Genomic DNA, 22,908 nt, shown 5'->3' with positions numbered 1-22,908 from the left:
GAAAAATTCACACGTAAAAATAAAGAAAAGAGATTATCCCACACGAGTCGCTAACACGTGTGACCCAAATCATACTCGGAAAAAGCAAAACGATCATTATTTGAAATTAATAATGACGTCATCAAAACAACGATAAATAAAGAAGGAATAATTGGAAGGAAAAAAAATCAACAAATAAGAATGAGCCATCTCTCACCGCTCTCTCCTCGTGCACAGCTCTCTGACTCCGTTAACTTCCGAGTCTCCGAGCATTCTCTCTCTCTTTCTCTTTCTCCATCGCCGCGACTCGGCTCAGCTCTGAGAACGGCGCAAGCTTAGATTGCCGGAGAAAACTTTATGCAATGTAATGTCTTCTTCTTCTTTTTTTTTCGTTTCTTTCTAATTCGTCTTCGTCTGCTTCTTCTGCAAGCTCGTGTTGTTACTCATCTCTCTGCATCGACGATTTTCTTCTAGTTTTGTTGACTTTAGGTTTTCTTTAGATCGTGAATTTCTCAACATTTCTCCTTAATCTGATTGCGTTGCTTTTCCAGTTTTTTTGTACTTGGGAGCAGCTTCAACATTGGAGCATCGGCGATCCAAGTCGGAAGTTCACTTACCTTCGGATAACGCGACTCTGACCTATCGGAAATAGTAAGATACTCGCTAAGATCTTGATCTTCATTGTGACATTGGTTTTTCTCTCGCGGCTTTTTATTTTCCATAACCGACCAACTTTCTTTATTTCGTCAACGCGATTTCAATTTGGAATTCGAAATCCTTGTAACTGGAGCAGTTAGGGAGTACTTGATGAACTTGGATCAATACTGTTTCTATATATAGCTGATGATTGATTTCTCTTCCTAAATTGCAGTTTCATTGACCTCATATGGAGTGTGTCTAATTGCTAGTGGTTTTGTGGCTTATTGAAGTCTTGGGAATAGTATATTGAGGATGCTATTGTAGTAAAGAAAGTATGGAAGATCTTCGGCTATCACCGCTGAAATTAGGTAGCTTTAAGTCTTCATTGTCAGGGAGGTCTACTCCAAGGGGTTCACCTACACTTCGGAAAGTGCATTCAGGCAGGACTCCACGTAGAGAGGGTAAAGGTAGTGGTGGAGCTGTTCAATGGTTCAGAAGTAACCGGCTGCTATATTGGTTACTCTTGATTACTCTTTGGACATATCTTGGATTCTATGTTCAGTCAAGATGGGCACATGATGATGATAACAAAGTTGAGTTCTTGCGGTTTGGAGGCAAACTCAGAGAAGATGTTTTGCATGTCGAGCAGAATAAACGACGGGATTTAGTTGCTGATGAGAGTTCTCATGCTGTAGTAGATCATACCAATATAGTCCATCTAGGTGTAAATAAAAGGATGCATGTAACTTTGGCCAAGAAAGAGGATAGCACATCTCGGCGAAGCGTGAGCCCCAGGAGGAGGACCAGAAAAGCTAGTCGTAGTTCACGTACTAGGATTCGTAGTACGCAGAAGGTGAGAAAAGTGATGGAGACGAAGGAATTGGATGAGCAAGACCAGGAACTTCCAAACATAAATGTTACCTACGGTAAACTTTTTGGTCCTTTTGGATCATTGGAGGATAGAATTCTTGAATGGAGTCCGCAAAAGCGATCAGGGACCTGTGACAGGAAATCAGACTTCAAACGTCTTGTTTGGTCTAGGAGATTCGTCCTACTTTTCCATGAACTATCAATGACTGGTGCTCCAATTTCAATGATGGAGTTGGCTTCCGAGCTTTTGAGCTGTGGTGCAACAGTATATGCTGTAGTTCTGAGCAGAAGGGGTGGATTATTGCAAGAGCTCACAAGGAGAAGGATCAAAGTGGTTGAAGATAAAGGAGAACTCAGCTTCAAAACTGCCATGAAAGCAGATCTTGTCATTGCAGGATCAGCCGTCTGTGCTTCATGGATAGGTAAGGAAAAGTAGATCTGCTGATTCTTTGACATCACTATTTGCTGACTATCATGTTTAGAAATGCGTACCATAGCTCATTCGTCCTTCAGCTATATTACTGGAAAATGCATTTTGTAATAGAAATTGTCATATATAGCATACTCACTTTAGATTGTTTTCTATTAGTGAAAACTTTCATCAAAACAATTGTTAAAACATGTTCAATATTCCTTTCTGCCTCAAGTTGGGATACTTATTATGGTGTTTGTTACAATCTCCGCAGATCAATACATGGATCACCATCCAGCTGGTGGAAGTCAAATCGCTTGGTGGGTGATGGAGAACCGGCGAGAGTACTTTGATCGAGCGAAACCTGTGCTTGACCGAGTGAAATTGCTGATTTTTCTATCTGAAGTACAGAGCAAACAATGGTTAACATGGTGTGAAGAGGACCATGTAAAGCTTAGGTCTCAGCCAGTTATTGTTCCGCTGTCTGTTAATGATGAGTTAGCTTTTGTTGCTGGGGTATCCTCTTCACTAAATACTCCAACACTGACCCAGGAGACTATGAAGGAGAAAAGACAAAAGCTACGTGAATCAGTCAGAACGGAGTTCGGTTTGACTGATAAGGATATGCTTGTGATGTCTCTTAGCAGCATAAACCCGGGAAAGGGACAACTTCTTCTACTTGAATCTGTCGCCTTGGCACTGGAGAGAGAACAAACACAAGAGCAAGTAGCTAAACGTAATCAGTCCAAAATAATCAAGAACCTCAATGGCATCAGGAAAGAAAAGATTAGTCTTTCTGCCAGACATCGTTTAAGAGGTTCATCACGGAAGATGAAAATTACGTCTCCTGCTGTTGACAATCATCCATCAGTTCTCTCTGCCACCGGTAGAAGAAAGCTGCTGTTGTCTGGCAACGTAACACAGAAACAAGACCTTAAACTTCTTCTTGGATCAGTTGGGTCCAAGAGCAACAAAGTAGCATACGTTAAGGAGATGTTGAGCTTCTTGTCAAACAATGGAAACTTATCGAACTCGGTTCTGTGGACTCCAGCGACCACTCGTGTTGCCTCATTATACTCCGCAGCAGATGTCTACGTAACAAACTCCCAGGTAATCTTTCTCATCTTGATCCTTTTATGGCTGCACTCAAAACAAACAATCAATGCTATTTGAAGCGTTCTTCAACTTTTGTTTACCCCTCTTCAACTGTGAAACAGGGAGTTGGTGAAACATTCGGGAGAGTGACTATCGAAGCAATGGCTTATGGTCTTCCGGTGAGAAACAAACGATAGAGTTATTGGTTATTCGGGAGAGACAAAAAGAATGCAATGTTCTCATTCTAATCATTGTTTTTAATGGGAACAGGTGCTTGGAACAGATGCTGGAGGAACAAAAGAGATAGTGGAGCACAATGTTACAGGGCTACTTCATCCTGTGGGGAGGGCAGGTAACAAAGTTTTGGCACAGAATCTTTTGTTTCTTCTTAGAAACCCATCTACAAGGCTACAACTAGGTAGCCAAGGACGTGAAATCGTTGAGAAGATGTACATGAAGCAGCACATGTACAAGAGATTTGTGGATGTTCTAGTCAAATGTATGAGACCCTAACTGTGTGTGTACTTCCATCGTTTACTTTTGGTTCAGTTCTATGGTAAGACCGTGTTTCAGAAAGAAAAAACAAATCCCACCAATTCTTATAAAATTTCATGCTATTCTTTGGACTTTCGAAATCTTTACTCGCATCTTTTGTTGTTGGAATCTGTATCCTGAGAAGCTTAATTACTTGGCGAATTTTATTACACGTGAAGGCATCAGGCATTAATTGTTCACTAGGTTGATTATTGTTATGGGGCAGAGTGAGTTAATAATAGTTTAGTCTACTAGTTAAGATTCTGATCCGCCGTAAGTTTGACTTTGATTTCATATTTCAATCCAGGAAGATATTCAGTAATTTAGAATTAAATGATTTAGCTCAAACTATTTTAGTGCTTTTTCAGCAGTAACAAGAAGGTAAAAAAACATGAGCAGTTGCGAAAATATATGAGAATTGTCTCTATTCAACAGTATAGCTATACAAGATCTTTACATATCCATATGGAACTTATGGTGTGACTCTTAGAAAAGAGGTTTATTCAAATCCACATTTGTTTTTTTTTAGAATTCTTCTGTCCCGGTGGATAACCATGAATCCGGTAACATTTCTGAATGGTATGACCAAAACGTCCACAATGAGTACAACAGAGATGCTGACCAGAAGGTCAAACGCTGCATAAGCAGTGTTCTCAAGAGGTCCAGAGTAATAGCCAGCATTATAATTTTCATTGTTTCCACTGTAATAACCAGTATCAGTAAGCTCAGTACGACCAGAGCTTTGAAAAACTATATTATCCATTTTAGCAACAGGCTAATAGCTTTCGGTCGCTCATCTTGTGCACCAATATTAAAAACATCCTCAATGGATGGAATAGGTTTCAACATCAAGATATGCCTTCAAGTAGCAAAGAAGAAGATAGCAAAGAATTCCACCGTCCAAGCTCTGGTTGTAATGAAAAGAAGAAGATAGCAACGAATTCCACCACTTGCTCACGCTTTTGGAAACGATGACATCTCTGGGATTACGTAGCCTCGAGAAGATCTCTAGGAACAATAAGCATTAAGCCCTCAGGTAAATCATCGATCATATTTGTTTCTGTTGTTGCATTACAAGGATCAACATCGTTGAGTTTTCCTTTGACATGTCTCCTTTGTATCCAATGCAAAGCTCTCTTTCTTTTGCGCAACGATACCATCTTTAGTTAGTTTTTTGACTCTCCAATTTAACATGCATTGCCGTGCTATATATATAAAGCAAGTCCTAAACCTGAATCCTTTTGGGAGTGTTTTTTTTTTCTGGTAGATGCTTTTCCTTTTTTTTTTTGTAATTAGTTAACATTTTTTTTTACATGTTTTTAGTTTTGTTCAGAAAATTTAAGATTTTAAAAAAGCAAGAAGTGTAAGATTTTACACAATTGATTAAAGAAGATCAATGACTAGGAGAGAAGAAGAAGAAGTGAGAAGAGAGATATCAAAAGATCAAAGATCAAAGAGAAGAAGAAAGAGAGATTAGGTCAGAGAAAACGAAACTACGAAAAAGAGCGGAGGTAGGATCGCGGCTAGCTAGCAACGAAATTAGGGTTTTTGGTTTATGCTAGGGTTACCTATGATACCATGTAAGATTATGAATCTCGGTGGAGAGTTATGATATTAACATATAACAAGAGTGCTTTACAAGTATATTGTTTACATATTTTTCATTATAGGAATAAGGAAATATTCCATCTTTCCTATATTCTAACAATAAGAACTCGGTTTAAAAGGAAACAAGCTCTTTTTAAAAAAAGAAAGTTAACTATTTGTTGAGTATAAATAAAAAAGGTCTTGTCGAAAAAAAAAAAAAACCTAACTCATAGTGATTTGTCAAAAGGGTTGTTTGTGAGTTGAAAGCTCGAAAGAATAATGACGACGATTTCCGATTTTTCACCTTAATTGGTCGGCGAGATACTGTCGAGGGTTCCGATGACATCTTTGAAAGCAGTGCGGTGTACTTGCAAAAAGTGGAACGTTTTATCGAAAGATAGGATTATTTGCGCAGCAAGGAAGGAGTTTCTAGGATTCATGATGATGGATTCTAGAGTCTGTTGGATGAAATTCGATCTCCAAGGGATCCGCAACAACACCTTGGTCGATATATCCTTGTATAAGGCAAGTTGGTCAACTTGATCAGATGGAGGTATCTAAACTCTTCACTGCGACGGCTTGTTGTTATGCGTGGTGAAGGATAACTCGATGCTCTTGGTGTGGAATCCCTATTTAGGTCAAACCGTACGGATCCAACCGAGAAACAGTTTCCACAGATTAGACAGGTATGCTCTTGGTTACGACAAGAACCGTAACCACAAGATCCTGAGGTTTGTGGATGATCACCTCGCTGTCGGAGAACACGTTTTCGGGTATGAAATCTATGATTTTAGCTCTAGCTCATGGAGGGTTCTCGATGTCACTCCCGACTGGGATATACAGTTTTACCAACGCGGGGTATCTTTGAATGGAAATACCTACTTTTTCGCTCAAGAGAAGATTACAGAGGACGGAGAGTATGAAGAGTTTGAAGATTTTTTACTCTATTTTGATTTCTCCACAGAGAGGTTTGAACCGCGTCTTCCTCTGCCATTCCACTTTTATGTTTTAGAAACCGTGTCTCTCTCTAGTGTTAGAGATGAGCAGCTTGCCGTGTTATATCAGCGCTTGGATTCATACGAGATCTTGGATATCTGGCTTACCACTAAGATTGAGCCTAGTGCGGTTTCGTGGAGCATGTTTTTGAAACTGGATATGAGACCACTCACTGGTTTTCAGTTTATGGTCGACGGTGGAAGCTTCTTCATCGACGAGGAGAAGAAAGTCGCTGTCGTTTTTGATCTAACCAAACATAAACAGACCGTGACCCGTCGCTACCAAACAGCTTACATCATTGGACAAGATGGATACTTCAAACCTGTTAGCCTCGGAGAAGCTCCGTATCTCGGAGACCCTCACGAGTTGTATTGTCTCCCACTTGTGTGCCCTTCTTATGCTCCAAGCTTAGTGCAACTATACAATTAGTTCCATTTTCGATCATACTTTAATAATTTGCATCATCCATCTCCTTTTCTGTTTCGTTCAGTTATTTTCTTTCAATGGCTCCGCTCCTCGTAGTCCATATATTATGTGTTGTTTTCTTTTCTCTCTCTCTCTGCTATTTTATCATCTATTAAAGAATTCTGAAGGAATAAAACAACCTTTCTACTTTTTGATTAGAAATCCAGAGACAAGTGAGTCTCTAATGGTTATGTTTTTGTCCATTTTTCTCTGCAATATTTGACTTTGATTTCATACTTCAATCCAGGAAGATGTTCAGTAATTTAGACTTGCATGATTTAGCTCAAACTATTTTAGTGCTTTTTTCAAGGTAAGAAAAAACACGAGCAGTTGCGAAAATATATGTGAGAATTGTCTCTATTCAACAGTAAATCTATACAAGATCTTTACATATCCATATGAAAGACTCTTAGAAAAGAGGTTTGTTCAAATCCACATTTGTTTTTTTTTTCAACCACAACCAACAAAATGGTGATGGAATCCAATGAATTGCTGACTGTATATCCAGTCAGAACAAAATAATACTGGATTTCCCTGGATGTTTCTCTTCTGTATCGCCCAACATCTGCATGTTGACTCTTGTTCAAGTCCCAGACCCAACTCAGCTACATAACTGTGTGGATCATATGAAGCATGTTGGGGCTGTTCTCAATGTTTAGGCTTGGCTCTGAGTTCCAGAAGCTTTTTTGGTTATTGAAGAGACATCTCAGGCTCCTGCAGAGGATCAGAACTTAATTGCTTAGAACCGATCAGAGAGGGCGACTGCTGCAGGTGATGCTCAGTTTGTACATGTGAGTGTCAAGCACATTTCCAAAACAAGGCCACTTCGCGAAACCAGTTTATGCTTTCTATGGGGTTGGTCCGCAAGGTGGTTACCTGACTGTGCTCTTCCAGTTCTTTGTTCCTGGGTGTCCCGACAATCGGACAAATCTGTTAGCCACACTGTAGGCATCCCTTACTATATAACTGAACCATGAGCTGTATCTTATCCACTGCATTAGCAACAACTTTTACTTTGACAATCTATGGTTCTGTTCACATCTCACGGTTCTCTATAATCGTGAACTGTGTACCTTTAGCTTCAGAAGCAATAACCTCAAGAGTCACAGCTAAATTCTTTACGAAAAATTATCTTACCCAGCCTCGAACAATAATTCGGAAGTATCAGGCAAGTATGCTGCAAATGTCGACTCTTGGGCTAATTCTTCTAGTTTCATGTAAATCTCTTCAGATTGAAGATGTGATTTGTCTCCAGCAACAAATTCATGAGCAAAACCGTTTACCTCAATTAAACTAAAGCCTGGTGTCTTCTTAATTGCAACGTCCACGATCTTTCTTCTCACTTCTCGCAAATCCTTCCATCTTTTGCAACCTGCATATATATTGCATAACAAAGCATAAACAGCCCCATTATCAGGTTCTAACTCAAGGATTTTCTTAGCCGCCAATTCAGCCATTGGTTCATCATTATGAAGTCTAGAAGCCCCAAGTAGAGCTCCCCACACAATCGAGTTTGGATTCATTGGCATTTTCCTTAGTATCTCATATGCTTCCTTAACTAGCCCAGCTCGACCAAGCATGTCAACCATACATCCGTAATGTACTAAACTTGGCTCAATTCTATGGTCGCTTCTCATCTTGGCAAAAAATTTCCTTGCTTGGTCTACCATACCACTATGGTTACAAGCAGAGAGGACGCCAAGGTAAGTAATGTCATCTGGTTGTATTGACATGTCTTGCATTTGAAAGAAAACTTTAATGGCCTCTTGACCTTGTCCATTGTTGGCAAGACCAACAACCATGGCTGTCCATGTGAATTTGTCTCTCTGATCCATGTCATGGAAAACCTTCTGTGCTTTCTCAGAACACCCACATTTGAAATACATATCGATCAAAGCATTCCCCACAACAACATCGTTCTTGATCTTGTTTTTGTCTATGTATGTCTTAATCCATTCACCTATCTCCAAGGAACCCAGATGAGCACAAGCTGTGAGAACACTAACCATGGTGAATTCATCGGGTATCATACCTGCACTTTGCATCTCTCGGAATATTTCCAGAGATTCATTGAAGCAACCAGCTCGTAGGTAACCGTCAATCATAATAGTCCACGAAATTCTGTCTCTCACTGGCATCTGATCAAAATATGTCCTTGCCAACTTCAGATTCCCTCTCTCAACATACCCTTTCACGATAGATGTCCAAGAAATCACATCCCTAGCTTTCATACTCCTGAAAATCCTCACCGCTATATCCATTTCCCCGCACGCAGCATATGCATTGACCAGAGCATTTTCCAATCTCAAACTGGGTTCAGTCTTACACTCACTAACATACTCATGAACCCTTTTACAGAGATCCTTATCTTTCACCTTAGAACAAGCCGAGAGAACAAGAAGTAAGGTAACAGAAGTTGGAGAAACCAAGTTCCTCTCCATCTCCACTAAAAGCTCAATGCTTTCTTCATACTCTTTCATCCTGTTGTACCCAGAGATCATCAAGTTCCACGAGAACACATCCTCTTTGCATCTCCTGTCGAAAACCCCACGAGCCATATCCATTAGTCCACATAAAGAGTACATTTTCACAAGAGCATTCTGCACATAAAGATTAGAACCTAATCCAAATTTCACAACATGGCAATGCAGCTTCTTACCACAAGCCAAAGCTCCTCCATCACGCTTAAGACCGTTCAACAAGAAAGGAAACGTGTGGCTATCCGGAGTCACACCTTCCTTCAACATATTCAAATACAATCTAACTCCTTCACCATCACAATCCACCTTTGACCAACCTTTGATCATATTGTTCCACACAACCACGTCTGGTTCAGGTATTTTCACAAACAGCTTGTATGCATAACTCACATGGCCACCTAAACGACTACACCAGAAGACAAAGAGCTTCTTTTGGAATGTTGGGTTTGGTGCTACACCTCTCGTAATGCTTTGTGAATGTAATTGCTTGAATTGGTCCGTCGTTTTGCAAACTCCAAGGATAGAGATGAAACGAGAGTAATCATTGGATATAGATTCTGTGATCGTTGACATGAGCAGTGCCTTGAAGATCGATAGTTCAGAGTTAAAAGGAGATTTTAGTGGGTTTCGCAGAATCATCTCCAAAAACACATAAAAATCTACAATAATCAAAAGCGAGCTCGGACAGTGACGGGAGGACTCGGCCGTTATGTTTATTGTTCTGTCGTCTCCTCATAATCGGTCGAACCGAACCGGGTCGCATTACCGGATGTTCAACAACCAAGTCACTCAACCGGAACCAAAAAAAAAAAAGAGCTCAGACGGCACTTGCTATCGTCACAGTTGGTCAGGACGACTGTGACGGCTTCCGTCACATAATTTGTTCTATCTTCACCGCTCTTAAAGTCGATCGAACTCGTGTCGCACAAATTGATTAATACGCAAACCACTAGACGAGAGCGACTTGTTGTGAAATTACTACTTATCAAATTACATAAACTAAACTGAGAAAGCAAAACGGAGCGTTTTGACTCGGTTGCTCCAAGAACACAGAGAGAGCAAATTTTGTTTGTTTGATAGAGAGAGATCGAGAAAGGAGAAGAAGGAATCAAGAGAGTAGAAAGGAAATGAATCTATACGCGCACGATCTTTCTCTTCTCGATTTCAATTACAACGTCTCCGGTCCCTTCGGCGAGCCACTATCTCACCGCTTCCTCTCTCCTGGCCCTTTCTTCCAAGGCGAAGAAGACGATTACCGCCGTAATACGAGCTACAGTCACGACGGAGCTAATGGACGAGAACCGGACACAGATTCAAGAGCATCTCCGCCGCATCGCCACGACGGGAGGTCTCCGTTACCTCTGGGAATGGATTGGAGTTCTCCTCCTCGTCATTTGGTAATCATTTTCTCTCTGCAATATTCGAATTCGTTGATTCTGTTTGGAATTTGTTTCTAACTGTAAATTTGTCTTAGGAAGGAAGGGACACGGTTTGGCCACATGATCATCGAACTGGTTGGAGTTACTGTGTCACTGTCCCTTCTTGGGTTGACCTTCCCAAGTCAAGCGTTTCAGATCCTGCCGTGGTGTGTATTATCTTATCTTTTACAGATATTTGTACCAACCTGTTGGTATAGTCATTCTAGCTATAATATGTTAGTCTTAAGATTTTACTTGTGTCCTTATCAGTTTTATAGAGTGCAAGTAGCGATACAATCTCCTGAGGGAATCACTTCTGCTAGGCTGGTACTTAGGAGGTTCAATGATTTCTTGGAGTTATATTCGTCTGTGAGTACTTTCTTTCCTCGATACTCTTTTCTTTGTTCTGGCTTACTCATTTCAGATATTTAGACATTGTCATTGGGCTACCGTGTTTTCAGATTAAAAAGGAGTTTGTGAAGAAAAGCTTACCCCAGGCACCACCAAAGAAGATTCTGAGGATGAGAAACCAGACACTTTTGGAAGAGGTAGATTTCGATTCTCTCAACACTTTAGATTAGTGACAGCAATAATATTCTCAATATGTTTAGTCTATTGTAGAGGAGGTGCTCTCTGGAAGATTGGATGAATAGACTTTTGTCAGATATTGATATATCCAGAAGCGCTCTTATAGCTACATTTCTTGAGCTTGAAGCTGCTGTCAGGTCTTGTATGTGCTCTTCTTTTCCCTCTTTTTTTTTCCTCTTGGTAGAGAAAATATGCAATAGGAAGTTAAATTTAATTTGTCTGAGCTCCCACTTCATTTTGTATTGTTGTCTAAAAACCTTGCATGTATTTGCCTATTTACTAATTTGCTTCTTTACTCTTTAAATCTCTTCAGATTTTAATGATGAATATCAAGAAACTGAAGATACCTCTGGGGACATTCCGTCACTTCTACCTACCACCATCTCTGATGTCCCTGGTAGTTCATCAGTTACCATAGATCATGACAATGATTCTGCTGATGAGACATCTAATGCCTCAACAATGAAGCATGACGAAGCTAATCTCAAAAATCTTTTCTCAAGGAATTCAACTGCTGTAGATAATGTGACTGATTGGCATGAGTTGATCACAGAATATGGACTTCTAGATCAAAGTTCTTTTCAGGAAAAAGTTGAACGTCTTTCTAGTACTAATGGAGATGCAGCAACTGGTACCGTAACCAGAGGGGGCATTTCTAGTGGAGTTGGAATTCAGAGGTTGGATGGAAGTGATAGAAAGTTTCAAGAACTGACCATTGAAAGCATTAAAAAAACTCATGTAAGCGATTTTGAGGCGTCAACTGCTGTGGAACCTGATTTAGTTAACCAAGGCGCTATGGATATTCATGGTGAAGCCCATGGAAACATGTATGGTGCAGTAGGTGGAGATACTGAGACTCAGAAGGATCTTGCTATTGTATTTCAGTCTGAGGAGCGACATAAATTAAAGAGGGTTATTGATACATTAAAGCAGAGACTGGAAACAGCAAAAGCTGACACGGAAGATCTTATCTCAAGGCTGAATCAGGAGTTAGCCGTTCGACAATTTCTGTCAACAAAGGTGTGCACAACTATCACCTGTGTTTTTGCTCCTCTCTGTCTTCTTCCCCCACATTATTTCTGCTTCAAATGATCAGCCATCTTGCTTTCTTTGAATATGTTGCATTGTATGTTTGGCATTGGTCTCGTAGGTAAGAGATTTAGAGGTTGAACTTGAAACAACTCGAGAGAGCTGCAAGCAAGGCATGGAGAAAACAGTCCTAGATGAAAAGGAAAGATTTACTCAAATTCAGTGGGATATGGAGGAACTCCGCAAGCAATGCATGGAAATGGAATCGTTTTTAAACTCTATAAAGGTTTGTGTTTCTCTTAGTTTCTTTCACTGTAAAATTCATTTGCATTCAACTATAGATGTTTTTCTTTATATTTGGCTTATAGGACGAGAAAACACATATTGAGACTGCAAATGAGTCACTTGTTCAAGAAAATCAGATGTTGCTGCAGCAGATCAATGATATAAGAGAAAATTTTGAGAATTTTCATAAAGAACACGAAGAGCTGGAAGTGAAAGCGAAAGCAGAGCTGAAAGTCCTCGTTAAAGAGGTCAAGTCTCTCCGAACCACTCAATCAGATTTGAGACAAGAGCTTAGCGGCATAATGAAAGAAAAACTGGAGATGGAGGTAAAAACCCTCGTCGCAGGAGATTTATTCAAGTCTATTAATTCTGTAAAATCTTCTTCTAAGAATTGGAGAATCTGGAAGTTTTAACGCTTAAACCTTATGCAATGTTCAGAGAATTGTTCAACGGGAGAAGGATAGAGAAGAAACTGCAAAAAACGCAGACAAGAAGTTGCTGCATGAGTGTGATGTTCTACAAAACCGGCTTCAAGAATGCAATGTCAAGTTCGACATTGAAGAGGAGGGTAAATTAATAATGGACTCATCATCTCTATCCGAAGCCATCGAGCTACTAGCAACATCCGATAACCGAATAGGTCTTCTAATTGCTGAGGTATAGGATCAACCCATTGCTCTTTGATACTGAGTTTACGCATGTTGAGACAAAAGAGGTTAATGTTTTCTCGAAAACAGACGCAGCTTCTCTCAGAGGAAGTGGAAAAGCTGAAGCTAACATCAGGAGGGCATCGTGGAACAGACGATCTAGTAAGGAAGATGCTGACAGAGGTTCTGATTGATAATGCCAGATTAAGGAAGCAGGTTAACTCTGTTCTTCGTTGCTCTTTGTCCGGACATGGAATATCAGTCAGAGAAGCCGGAACAGAAGTAGATGACGAAGAAGGAAGTATTGATCTAGCAAGAACTGTTATGAGCAAGATCCTTGAGAAATGATTTGATCAGGTTTTTCGTGAAACTAAGCTAATCTCAAATGGTTTTATCTTTCTGAAAATACTGTTAAGTATAAATTTGCAAGAGTTTATATGTAAGTACTGTGACTATTGTCTTGTATGGATGCGATCTTACTCTCTTGAATGGAATGAATATATTGATTTGCATGTTTGGCATTGCTCGCGTTCGTAGATAAAAGATTTAGAGGTTTAACTCGAAACCACTCGAGAGAGCTGCAAGCTAAGGCATGGTTTGTTCTTCTATTCCTGGCGATTTTCTTGTTCGGTTGCAAATTATAGATTCATGACATAAGTTTTGTTAGCCTGTGTATATTTCGTTTTCTAATTTGTCCAATTACGATGAATCGGTGTATTATTTACCATTCTCTGTAGAACAAACAACCATCTTGGATTTGAGTCTCTTTTTAACAAAGCATGACTAGAAGAATCACACTATTAATATTCTTTCTTGATTTGACATGAAGTATAAGTTTTTTTCTGTCCTTGTCAGTTTTATAAAGTGCAAATACAATCTAGCTCCCAAGGGAATCACCTCTGAAAGTAATTAAGCCGATTGATTGAATGATAATTTAAGAAAATTCTTTGTAGCTTTGATTCTAGAGAAAAAGAAAAGCACATTCATATCATGGTAAAAAAAATTGACATTATATTTTCTTCATGTCATTTGGAACTCCAATGGACCTATCTAACAACATGTGTACGTTTGTGACATGGCAGCAGCACACGCTCATGGTCCGAGAGCAAAGATGGCTCTAAGTGAAGTGTCATTGGTATCACCATGTCATATCCTGATTCGTATCTACCAACTTTAGGACACGTGCCTCTTTTGATGTCTTTGGTAATTAACTGCAGCTTTTTTGTTGCAACATCAAGAGAGACGATGCTTTCAGGTAAATACAAGTAAACTAGAAGAGGATTGTTCGGATGGCAAAGTAAAGGGTGTGGGAAAATGATCCGCTTTCTCGTTTCTGGAGGTGCCCTTTTATCCATGAAAACTGCCATGAGGAAGGACATTTGTTTAGTTGTCTCCAGATTATATTGCCGCATGTAATCTTGTATCCACGGAATACCAGAAACCATGTCTCTGAAATAGACAGAATCGTGCTCTTTTTTCCACAAGGATTGTTCGTAATCCACGAGTGTCCAAATAGAAAGATGGTGATGATCATCTAGAAACATAAAAAAGGAGAAAATTAATTATTATTATTATTAGTGTCTAGATTTGTTTGAATGGGCTAGGTTTTAGTAACTCACTGGGAAAGGGATAGCAAACGAGCTGAATGATGCGTAGATGGCCCATGGAGACGGTTAAGGTCTCTGAAACGACGGCGCCATGACCATGAGAAGCATGGTGCATCTCTTGGGAACGATGGATGATTATGCATGCATGCCTATACTTAGGGTTATAAGCTACAATAGGTCCGTCATGGGCTAACCAGTGTAGAGCTTTGTTAAAGTTCACGGCCTGGCATTGCGTTGGCCACCATCCCGACTCTGACCAAGGCGGATGCTCGATACAATAGAATTTCCTTTGACCGCGCTTAGAATCTACCACGTAAACTTTAAGCTGAGAAGGTGTAGTCGCTGTCAGCTTGACAACATAGTACTTTCCCTTTGACCCATTCCGTGATAACCCGATAGGTAATATTGAGAACTCCCTGTGAGTTTCAGGAATACTGGTCCATCGCATTGTCACAGGATTCACGATGTAGAATTGTGTTCGTAGCTCACGACGTGAAGAATAATATTTCATGCATAGCAAGACATCTTTGTAGGAGGCTAGAACACAAACCAGAGAATGAGCAAACTCAGGATCGATATAGTTGCTTAAATTGAATCCTTTCCAACCGTCTAAGCAAATTTCGTTTGTAGCACACGGAGGTTGTGTGTTGAGGATCAAAGCCAAGCTCTGATTGTAATGAAAAGAAGAAGATAGCAAAGAATTCCACCTCTTGCTCACGCTTTTGCAAACGATGACATCTCTGGGATTACGTAGCCTCGAGAAGATCTCTAGCAGCAATAAGCTCTCAGGTAAATCATGTTTGCTTCTGTTGTTGCATTACAAGGATCAACATCGTTGAGTTTTCCTTTGACACGTCTCCTTTGTATCCAATGCAAAGCTCTGTTTTTTTTGCGCAATGATGCCATCTTTTGTTAGTTTTTTTTCTTCTTAAAATCTCCAAGTTAACATGCTATATATACAAAGCAAGTCCTAAACCCTAAATCTTTTGGGCTTATCTTTTGCAATCTTTAATTATTCCATCTATTCCCTTTCGATTTATTTATTTTTTAAATTTCTGGTAGATATCATCGTTTCCTCTTCTTTTTTTGTAAGTTAACATTTCTTTTAACATGTTTTTAGTTTAACTTTTTGTTCAGAAAATTTCAGATTATAATTATATATATATATATATATATATATATATATGTATTCATCGGTTTAAAAGATGAAAAACAAATTAGCAAATACAAAAAAAATAAAAAAAGTAGTGCAAATATTATGAAAAGAACGCGGGAAAATTAATATAGAAGAAAAAAGAAATATGTCAAAATAGTTGTAAAAAAAAAAAAAAGTTGTTGTAAAACATTATTATATAACCTCTTGTACGTATGCATGCAATGCAACCCTGCTCTCTTTGAATGGAACGAAGTATATTGATATGCATAGAGAGAACTGTTCCATCATCATCAAATGTTAATGTTTTTCTTTATACATAAAATAAACTTCGAATTTTTCCTCTTGTAATACAATGTTTTGTTTTTGTGATGATAAAAAGATTGAGAAAGCGACACCATTCTTTGCACAAGCCCAAACTTATTGGGCTCGAAGTTTCTAGAAGGAACACGTGGGCAATTTTTATTTTTCTTGGAACAAACAAACAAAGAAAATATATGGCTACTAATTATTATTCGCCAAAAATCCATATCAGAAAAAGAAAAAAGAAAAAAAACGCATGAAGAAAAAAAAAAAAGGAGAATAACATGCGAAATCGGAATCTTAGATCAGTCGAAATCGAAATCGAAATTGGTGACTGGAACAAAGGCGATAGCGAGTTTGAATGAGACATAGGCATCAACGGTGGCGTGGAGTATCTGCTTTCGCCCAAGCTTTGGAGAGCCCCAGTTGCTCTTGGTGGTGATGTTAGCCGGAGAAATGTGCCTCTTTTGATGTCTTTGTTAATAAGAGCGGTTCCAAATATCTCTCATGAATTTCCTCCCGTCCACAAACTTTCCGATCTTCAAAACATCACTACGAGCAAAGAACTTGGTGGAATCTCTGTCGTTCCATATTCCGGGGGATGTAGTCAAGTCTGAGCCAAGGAACCGAGTTGGCCTCCTAGAAATACGGGAACAATACCTAAGCTTGACGATAGGCCATTACATCTATGCGCATCGTTCAATTCAACTGAGAACAATCCCACTGAAATTATCATAATTTTGGGCGTTGATTTTTGTAATTTTTTGCACATTTATGTCTTGTAAAAAGGTAAAACTATTTCTTGAATGATCTCATAATAATCTTATTATATAAAGTATGGTTTTCAAAGTTGCTAACTCATAGGATCGTGTCACGTGTCAAGTCAAACGATCAGATGTTTACATGTGTCATTCAAAATTTAACTTTTTTATTCTCTAAAAAAGTAGAAAATCTTAAAAAGTAAACAAATTTACATATACTAATTTATATGTCTATATATTTATAAACATTTATTCAACAAAAAGAAAATTAACAAATCTGTGTTTAACTCATGTAATTATAAGTGAAAATAGAACATTTTGAGAAAAATAACTTAGCTTATAAGATTTAACTTTTCAATTATTTTCATTTATTAATTTTAACTTATTTAATATTAATTTGCATGATGTAAAATTAGCTTACGAGATTACGGCATATATAGAAAATATATTTTCAACAATGTTTGGTTTCTAAATATTTTTGTGGATTTCTATTTTTTCTATTAATTTTTAAGCCTAGGCGTTTGGGTATTCGGATCGGATATTTCGGGTTCGGGTTTTCGGGTTTAGAAGTTTAGGACCCGTTCGGGTAATTTAAGATTTCGGGTCGGGTTCAGTTTGGGTTCGGGTTCGGGTTCGAGTTTATTTATATATTGAAATATCAAATTTTGTGTGCAAATCTATTAAATTATTTGAAAATTTCAAAAATTTCCAAAACAACACGAGTAGTTTTGCTTGAATATATCTAAAAATACACAAAAATAACTAATATATCCAAAAATATCCTAATATTTTCTATATATAAGTATAAATGTAACTAATATATATTTATATTTGAGATATGTTTGGATACCTATTCAGGTTCTGGTTCGAGTTTTTTGGATTTTGAAGTTTAGACCCGTTCAAGTATTTAAAAATTTCATGTACACCCGCCTAAATAGGCGGGCCTTATCTAGTGTATATATTAAAAGAGGGGTTTTAGTTCTGATGTGGTAAACCCACAATTATTCTTAGCATTTTTATTTTTTATTTATTTAATTCTACTATTCAATTTACCAAACATTTAAATTAGAAACTATATCATGATAAAACTAATTGCCAAACATATGCCATACAAATTCAACACCATAATTACTAAACTTACCATAATTAAATATTTTGAATTAAACTATATAAAAAATATTAAATGCATTTGAACACCATACAAATTCTCCTAAATTATAATATTGCTAAACATATGGATAAAGTAAATGGTATCTTATGTGTAAAATATAATCCATTTAATTTAGTTAAAATTGTTAAAATTCAAACAACATTCTCTTATAGTTATATCATATTCTATGGTCATCCATTCATTTAACCAATATAAATTATCTTTCAAAATAAATAAAACTAAAATAGATACATTTTTGGTAAAATGCTTATAGATATATATATATATTCCTCTATCTATTTCTTTATATATATCATTTATTTATTTATTTATACAAAAATATGCTTATAAAAAATGTGTATATATATAAATATTTCATTAAGAAGTTATTATACTATTGATCTGCTTTTCTTTGTATTTTTAATCAAATTACTATTGATCTGCTATGGTACCAATTCGATTCGGAGATCCAGTGATATGGAAAAAACCTTCGGTTTGATGTTTGAATTGTGGTGAAATACATATTATAAAATCATACACAATCACTAATTCACTATATAATGGTGAATGCAAGGTTCCCCCTAAATACTAGCTGCAATACGTTAAATTTAATAGAATAACAACAAATGCAAAGCCAAGAACACTTGTTTAATAATAAGATGCTCATTCTTGCCAGTGTCTTCTATCAAAGAAAAACTCACAAAACATGGTGTGTATGTGGTTTGTTTTTAAGTTTTAACCAAGAAAAAGATCGTTGGTCTTACGGTAGACACATGAATACATATGAGTGGGATTTGGTACAAGAACACTTGTTTAAAAATAAACAAGTTTAAGCATGTTATTATTAAACAAGTTTCCTAGATTTGGTTTGTTTTAGCGAAGACAAAGATCGCTGGTTCTTTTTAGGTGTATTATAAAAATCTTGGGGGAAAAAACCTGAAAAAACTCTCATTTATTTTTTATTTGGCCGTTTAATACCTGCATTATATAATTTGCCCAAATAATATTTAGGTTAATTATTTTTCTCTTTAAAAACCTTCATTTTTGTTTAATTTGATAAAATCAGACATCCAACTTAACTGCTGTTAACTTTTTAACAGACTTTCTAACTGTAGTTAAAGTTTAACCCATCGTATTTACAAATATATATACAATCTATTTCCAAAATTTTACAATTAAGTTATCTTAGTCAAGGCAAAATATGATATTCAATTCATGTTTAACCTGGGTACGAATCTCGCTTACGTCTTTGTATTCGTTTTTTTTTTTTGGGACTTCATCTTCTTCGCCAAATCTGGATTCGTTTTTTTTTGCTTTCTCAAATTTAGGTTTGAATCCCCCAATCAAATTGACCACACAATAACAAAAGCTAATCAAATTAATAAACCTAAAAGAAATCGTCATGTTGAAATCGCTGTTTGGATCTGAATTTTTTTTACAGAACCTTCGAAAAAAATTAAAAGTAGCTTTGTCGAAGTTAAGCCGAGCTTCATCAATTCGTGTTATTTGTCTCTCTTGAGAAGTTAAAAACATCGTACCAATAAGAAGAAGATGAACTTAATTTTGTCTGGATGAAATCTTTAAATTCCGAGAAAGAAGAAGAAGGAAAAAAAAAAGAGACTATAAACGTCGTAAGAAAGTTTCGAACCCAGGTATATCAGAAAATTAAATCTGTGTTTAACCGCTAGACTAAGGTAACATATTTATAGAATATAGAAAATAGATTGTATATATATTTGTAAATATCATGAGTTAAATTTTAACTATAAACATCTGTTAAAAAGTTAACATCCGTTAAGTTGGATGTCTGATTTTGCCAAATTAATACAAAATGAAGATTTTTAAAGAGAAAATAATTAACCTAAGTATTATTTGGACAAATTATATAATATAGATATTAAACAGGCAAATAAAAAATAAACTAAGATTTTTTCAGGTTTTTTCCTTACGTATTTGTTCCTCAGAATCTTTAGTTTGTTATGAAAGTGAGTGAAAACGCAAACGTGGGTTTGTGGGGAGCGTTTGCGTTCTAAAGTTTCAAGAATCGACGCAAAACGTGAGATGTGTTTTTGGTAAGCGTCGTGTCTCTCTCTCTTATCCTCTGTTCACGCCATTCACAAGCCTGTGTGACCACAAAATACGACAGAATTAGAGAGAAAAGATAGAGAGATGTCAGGTTCTGTCTTCGTTCCCGGTATGGCGATTGGAGTTCCCACGCTTTCTCGTTCGAGCTCTGTTCACCGGAGCTTAGAACCGACGAAGAAGATGACTATGAGTAGTGTCAAATTCGTGACCAGTTTTCGAAACCCGTCAAACTGTTCAGGGACAAAACGGTCATTTCGCGTTATGGCTTCCGATGACCGGTCGGAACAAGCAGATAACGGTCAAGGAATTCAGGTCAGTTCTGTGGATTAGCGTTTTGTTTTTTATTTGCTGGAGGGGCTCAAAGCATTCAAAATTATAAAATTGCCCCTATATTTTAAATTTGATCCCAAAAAGTCATAATATTTTTACTTAATTTTGGACTCAAATAATTTCAAATACAAATAAGCCCTCTTTTCTTGTGTGCCCTTCAACAAAATGTACAGGAGGACTTAAACTACTTGTTGAAGATCGGAGTTGGTTCAGTGGCAGGTGCAGCTATAATCAAATACGGAAGTGTCTTGTTCCCACAGATCACAAGACCTAATCTCACTCTAGCCCTCTTCATTATCATAGCTCCTGTTGTAATCTCCGTTATCCTTTTGTCCCTATCATCATCATCTTCCTCCAAGAAACAGAACTGATTGGTTAAAAAAATGTGTAAATGTATTTCACCTCATTGTGAAAAAGATCGTGTTAAAGGATGAGAAAGTTTCAGTATAATCCAGAATAAAAGTTTCAATCTTATATGTGCCAATACCACACCTTACAAACTCCAGTATCAGTAATGATCAAATCAATTTTATGAACCAAGAAACACACTAAAAAAAATAAGCAAGACCTCTAAAAATAATCTGCCAAACGAATTACTGTGCCTAACCATTGCTATTCTTGTTGTTGTTGATGATCTTTATCTTCTAAGATCACATCTGAGCTTTCCTCTGCAACATGCTCTCTATTGTTTTCGTTGCTGCTATATGGATTCTTGAAGAGGGGATTAGCTTCAAGTTCAGATATTTTCTCCTTTGATTCATTCACCAGCATCTCCACCACTTCAGACATTGTTGGTCTCTTGTCTGGATCTGTCTGAGCACACATAAGCCCCACCAAGACTACTTTCTTCAGTTTCTCTGCCACATGCTCCTCGCTCAGCCTCTTATCAACGATTTCACCAAAATTTCTTTCATAAACAAGTGGTAAAACCCACTCTGTTATACACCGCGTTGTTGTTGGATTTAGCCTCTCGAGTGGTCTCTTGCCACTAACCAGTACCATCAAAAGGATACCAAAACTGTACACATCGCTAGTTTCTGATTCTTTTCCTGATGCATCACATTCTGGTGAGATATATCCATTATTACTTTTGGCTTTGGTAGCTCCATCTCCAGTATCATCATCTGGCATCAGCTTACCATAACCAAAATCTGTAACGCGAGCTTCAAATTCAGAGTCTAACAACACATTGCTAGCTCTCACATCTCCATGGACTATATGTGGGGTTGCGTGGTCGTGTAGGTAGCTGAGCAAAGAACAAAAGAGTCAGAAACAATGACATATTAAACTTTTCATGAACGGTTTTAGAGAGACTCACGCAATGGCCTGAGCAGAGCTTATGGCGATCTTCATTCGCTTGGTCCAATCTAGAAGACATTCAGCTGAATGCTGGCCATGAAGATGTGAAACCAAGCTCAAATTCTGCATGTACTCGTACACAAGAAGACGTTCTTGTCCTTCAGCACAGTAGCCACGAACACTCAACAAATTCTTGTGACGAATACGAGCAAGAATCTCGACTTCCACAGCAAAATCTATCTCTTCTCTATTACTCCATTCCTTCAACCTCTTGACTGCAATCTGTAAAAAGACAAAATAATCAACCTCACAAGATCTCCAGTTTGAACAAGAAGCAAGTCCTAGATAACATGTTGAGGTCAAATTACTTGTGAGCCATCCCATAGCTGACCCCAATAGACACTACCAAATCGACCTTCACCGAGTTTGTTATCGTAATTGAAACTGTTGGTGGCTGCATGAAGTTCCTTCAGTGAAAATACCCTCCAAGATGGCTCTTCCTTTTCTTTCTTCTTCCTGTGTAATTTAATCTCAGTATCCTCAAAAACTTATATTTAGATCATTCATCAACACATTAACAAACAAATAACTTATGAAACGCAGAACAACAGTTGAATCAATTATCCCTTGCAAAACCATGTCTTTAGAAGGAATAAGACCACCCTGAAACTACTCAAATTGCTATTAATGATGAAACTTTCAAGGATCAATCAGGTGATATATTATATAGTGAGGATGATAAAAAAAAGAACAGACTTTACATTTTAAAACATTAGAGATAAAGGGAAGGCATAGAGAATTGAACAAAAGATAAGCTCCAAATTTCAAACATCCAAAATTGATATAGAATCTTTAAACCCTAATCAAGAAGAACAACCATAACCGATTTAACCAATAAACAGAATTTTGCAGCAACCCAAACAAAGGAAATAAAACAGACAAACCCATAGAGAGAAACAGGAAGAGTAACAATTATCGAGTCAATGATTCAAACATACCCATCAAATCCTTTTCCACAACAGCTATTTAAAAGTTGCATCTTTCGAACAAATAGCTCTGTCTCCTAGATTTTTCCTCGTACGGACCAAAAAAAAAGGTAACGCTTTGTCTGGAGAAGGTAACAGTTTAATAGAACAAGTCTGAGTAGCTCTAATTTCGTCTCGATGTGAGATTGATAAACAGAGAGAGAGAGAGAC

The 22,908-nt window shown here is 37.5% G+C and overlaps 7 protein-coding genes, 2 long non-coding RNA genes, 1 other non-coding gene and 1 pseudogene across 12 annotated transcripts; 5 read left to right on the top strand and 6 right to left on the bottom strand.

Moving 5' to 3' along the window:
- Positions 1–99: 99 nt before the first annotated feature.
- AT3G03195 lies at positions 100–321 on the bottom strand. Its single transcript, NR_140979.1, has one exon. It is a non-coding gene; the product is annotated as an other RNA (long non-coding RNA).
- AT3G15940 (UDP-Glycosyltransferase superfamily protein) lies at positions 146–3,689 on the top strand. Of its 2 annotated transcripts, NM_001202977.2 has the most exons (6): positions 146–343; positions 531–630; positions 851–1,910; positions 2,175–3,010; positions 3,118–3,174; positions 3,266–3,689. In NM_001202977.2, exons 3-6 carry the CDS (start codon positions 953–955, stop codon positions 3,506–3,508), a joined length of 2,094 nt encoding a protein of 697 aa, NP_001189906.1. In that variant the 5' UTR covers positions 146–343; positions 531–630; positions 851–952; the 3' UTR covers positions 3,509–3,689. The 2 variants fall into 2 exon arrangements, with proteins under 2 accessions (NP_001189906.1, NP_188215.1); NM_112464.3 differs by lacking the exon at positions 146–343 and having other exon boundaries at positions 381–630; positions 3,266–3,627.
- Positions 3,690–5,376: 1,687 nt separating this feature from the next.
- On the top strand, positions 5,377–6,541 carry AT3G15935 (annotated as a pseudogene). The gene has a single exon.
- Positions 6,542–6,920: 379 nt separating this feature from the next.
- Positions 6,921–13,545, top strand: AT3G15920 (Phox (PX) domain-containing protein). The gene is made up of 10 exons (NM_112462.6): positions 6,921–10,454; positions 10,532–10,642; positions 10,746–10,844; positions 10,937–11,023; positions 11,097–11,205; positions 11,377–12,083; positions 12,214–12,378; positions 12,461–12,703; positions 12,816–13,034; positions 13,115–13,545. The coding sequence occupies exons 1-10, from the start codon at positions 10,185–10,187 to the stop codon at positions 13,370–13,372; spliced, it is 2,268 nt and encodes a 755-aa protein (NP_188213.1). The 5' UTR covers positions 6,921–10,184; the 3' UTR covers positions 13,373–13,545.
- Positions 7,450–9,696, bottom strand: AT3G15930 (Pentatricopeptide repeat (PPR) superfamily protein; the record flags this gene model as incomplete). The annotated part of the gene is made up of 2 exons (NM_112463.1): positions 7,450–7,531; positions 7,715–9,696. 2 exons carry the CDS (start codon positions 9,694–9,696, stop codon positions 7,450–7,452), a joined length of 2,064 nt encoding a protein of 687 aa, NP_188214.1.
- AT3G03175 lies at positions 9,872–9,956 on the bottom strand. The gene has a single exon (NR_140978.1). It is a non-coding gene; the product is annotated as an other RNA (small nucleolar RNA).
- A 525-nt stretch (positions 13,546–14,070) lies between the features above and the next one.
- On the bottom strand, positions 14,071–15,079 carry AT3G15910 (uncharacterized protein; the record flags this gene model as incomplete). Its single annotated transcript, NM_112461.1, has 2 exons — positions 14,071–14,558; positions 14,644–15,079. The coding sequence occupies 2 exons, from the start codon at positions 15,077–15,079 to the stop codon at positions 14,071–14,073; spliced, it is 924 nt and encodes a 307-aa protein (NP_188212.1).
- A 320-nt stretch (positions 15,080–15,399) lies between these two features.
- On the bottom strand, positions 15,400–15,537 carry AT3G15909 (uncharacterized protein; the record flags this gene model as incomplete). Its single annotated transcript, NM_001125171.1, has 1 exon — positions 15,400–15,537. One exon carries the CDS (start codon positions 15,535–15,537, stop codon positions 15,400–15,402), a length of 138 nt encoding a protein of 45 aa, NP_001118643.1.
- Positions 15,538–16,413: 876 nt separating this feature from the next.
- On the top strand, positions 16,414–16,830 carry AT3G03165. Its single transcript, NR_140977.1, has one exon. It is a non-coding gene; the product is annotated as an other RNA (long non-coding RNA).
- Positions 16,831–19,960: 3,130 nt separating this feature from the next.
- AT3G15900 (homoserine O-acetyltransferase) lies at positions 19,961–20,889 on the top strand. The gene is made up of 2 exons (NM_112460.4): positions 19,961–20,395; positions 20,587–20,889. The coding sequence occupies exons 1-2, from the start codon at positions 20,168–20,170 to the stop codon at positions 20,782–20,784; spliced, it is 426 nt and encodes a 141-aa protein (NP_566531.1). The 5' UTR covers positions 19,961–20,167; the 3' UTR covers positions 20,785–20,889.
- On the bottom strand, positions 20,865–22,892 carry AT3G15890 (Protein kinase superfamily protein). Its single transcript, NM_112459.1, has 4 exons — positions 22,711–22,892; positions 22,081–22,228; positions 21,732–21,994; positions 20,865–21,659 (listed from the first exon to the last, which is right to left on the bottom strand). Exons 1-4 carry the CDS (start codon positions 22,749–22,751, stop codon positions 21,026–21,028), a joined length of 1,086 nt encoding a protein of 361 aa, NP_566530.1. The 5' UTR covers positions 22,752–22,892; the 3' UTR covers positions 20,865–21,025.
- Positions 22,893–22,908: the final 16 nt, after the last annotated feature.

Source organism: Arabidopsis thaliana, chromosome 3, assembly GCF_000001735.4.
Source record: "Arabidopsis thaliana chromosome 3, partial sequence".
Taxonomy (NCBI): Eukaryota; Viridiplantae; Streptophyta; class Magnoliopsida; order Brassicales; family Brassicaceae; genus Arabidopsis; species Arabidopsis thaliana.
This window is presented reverse-complemented; position numbering and strand designations above follow the sequence as displayed.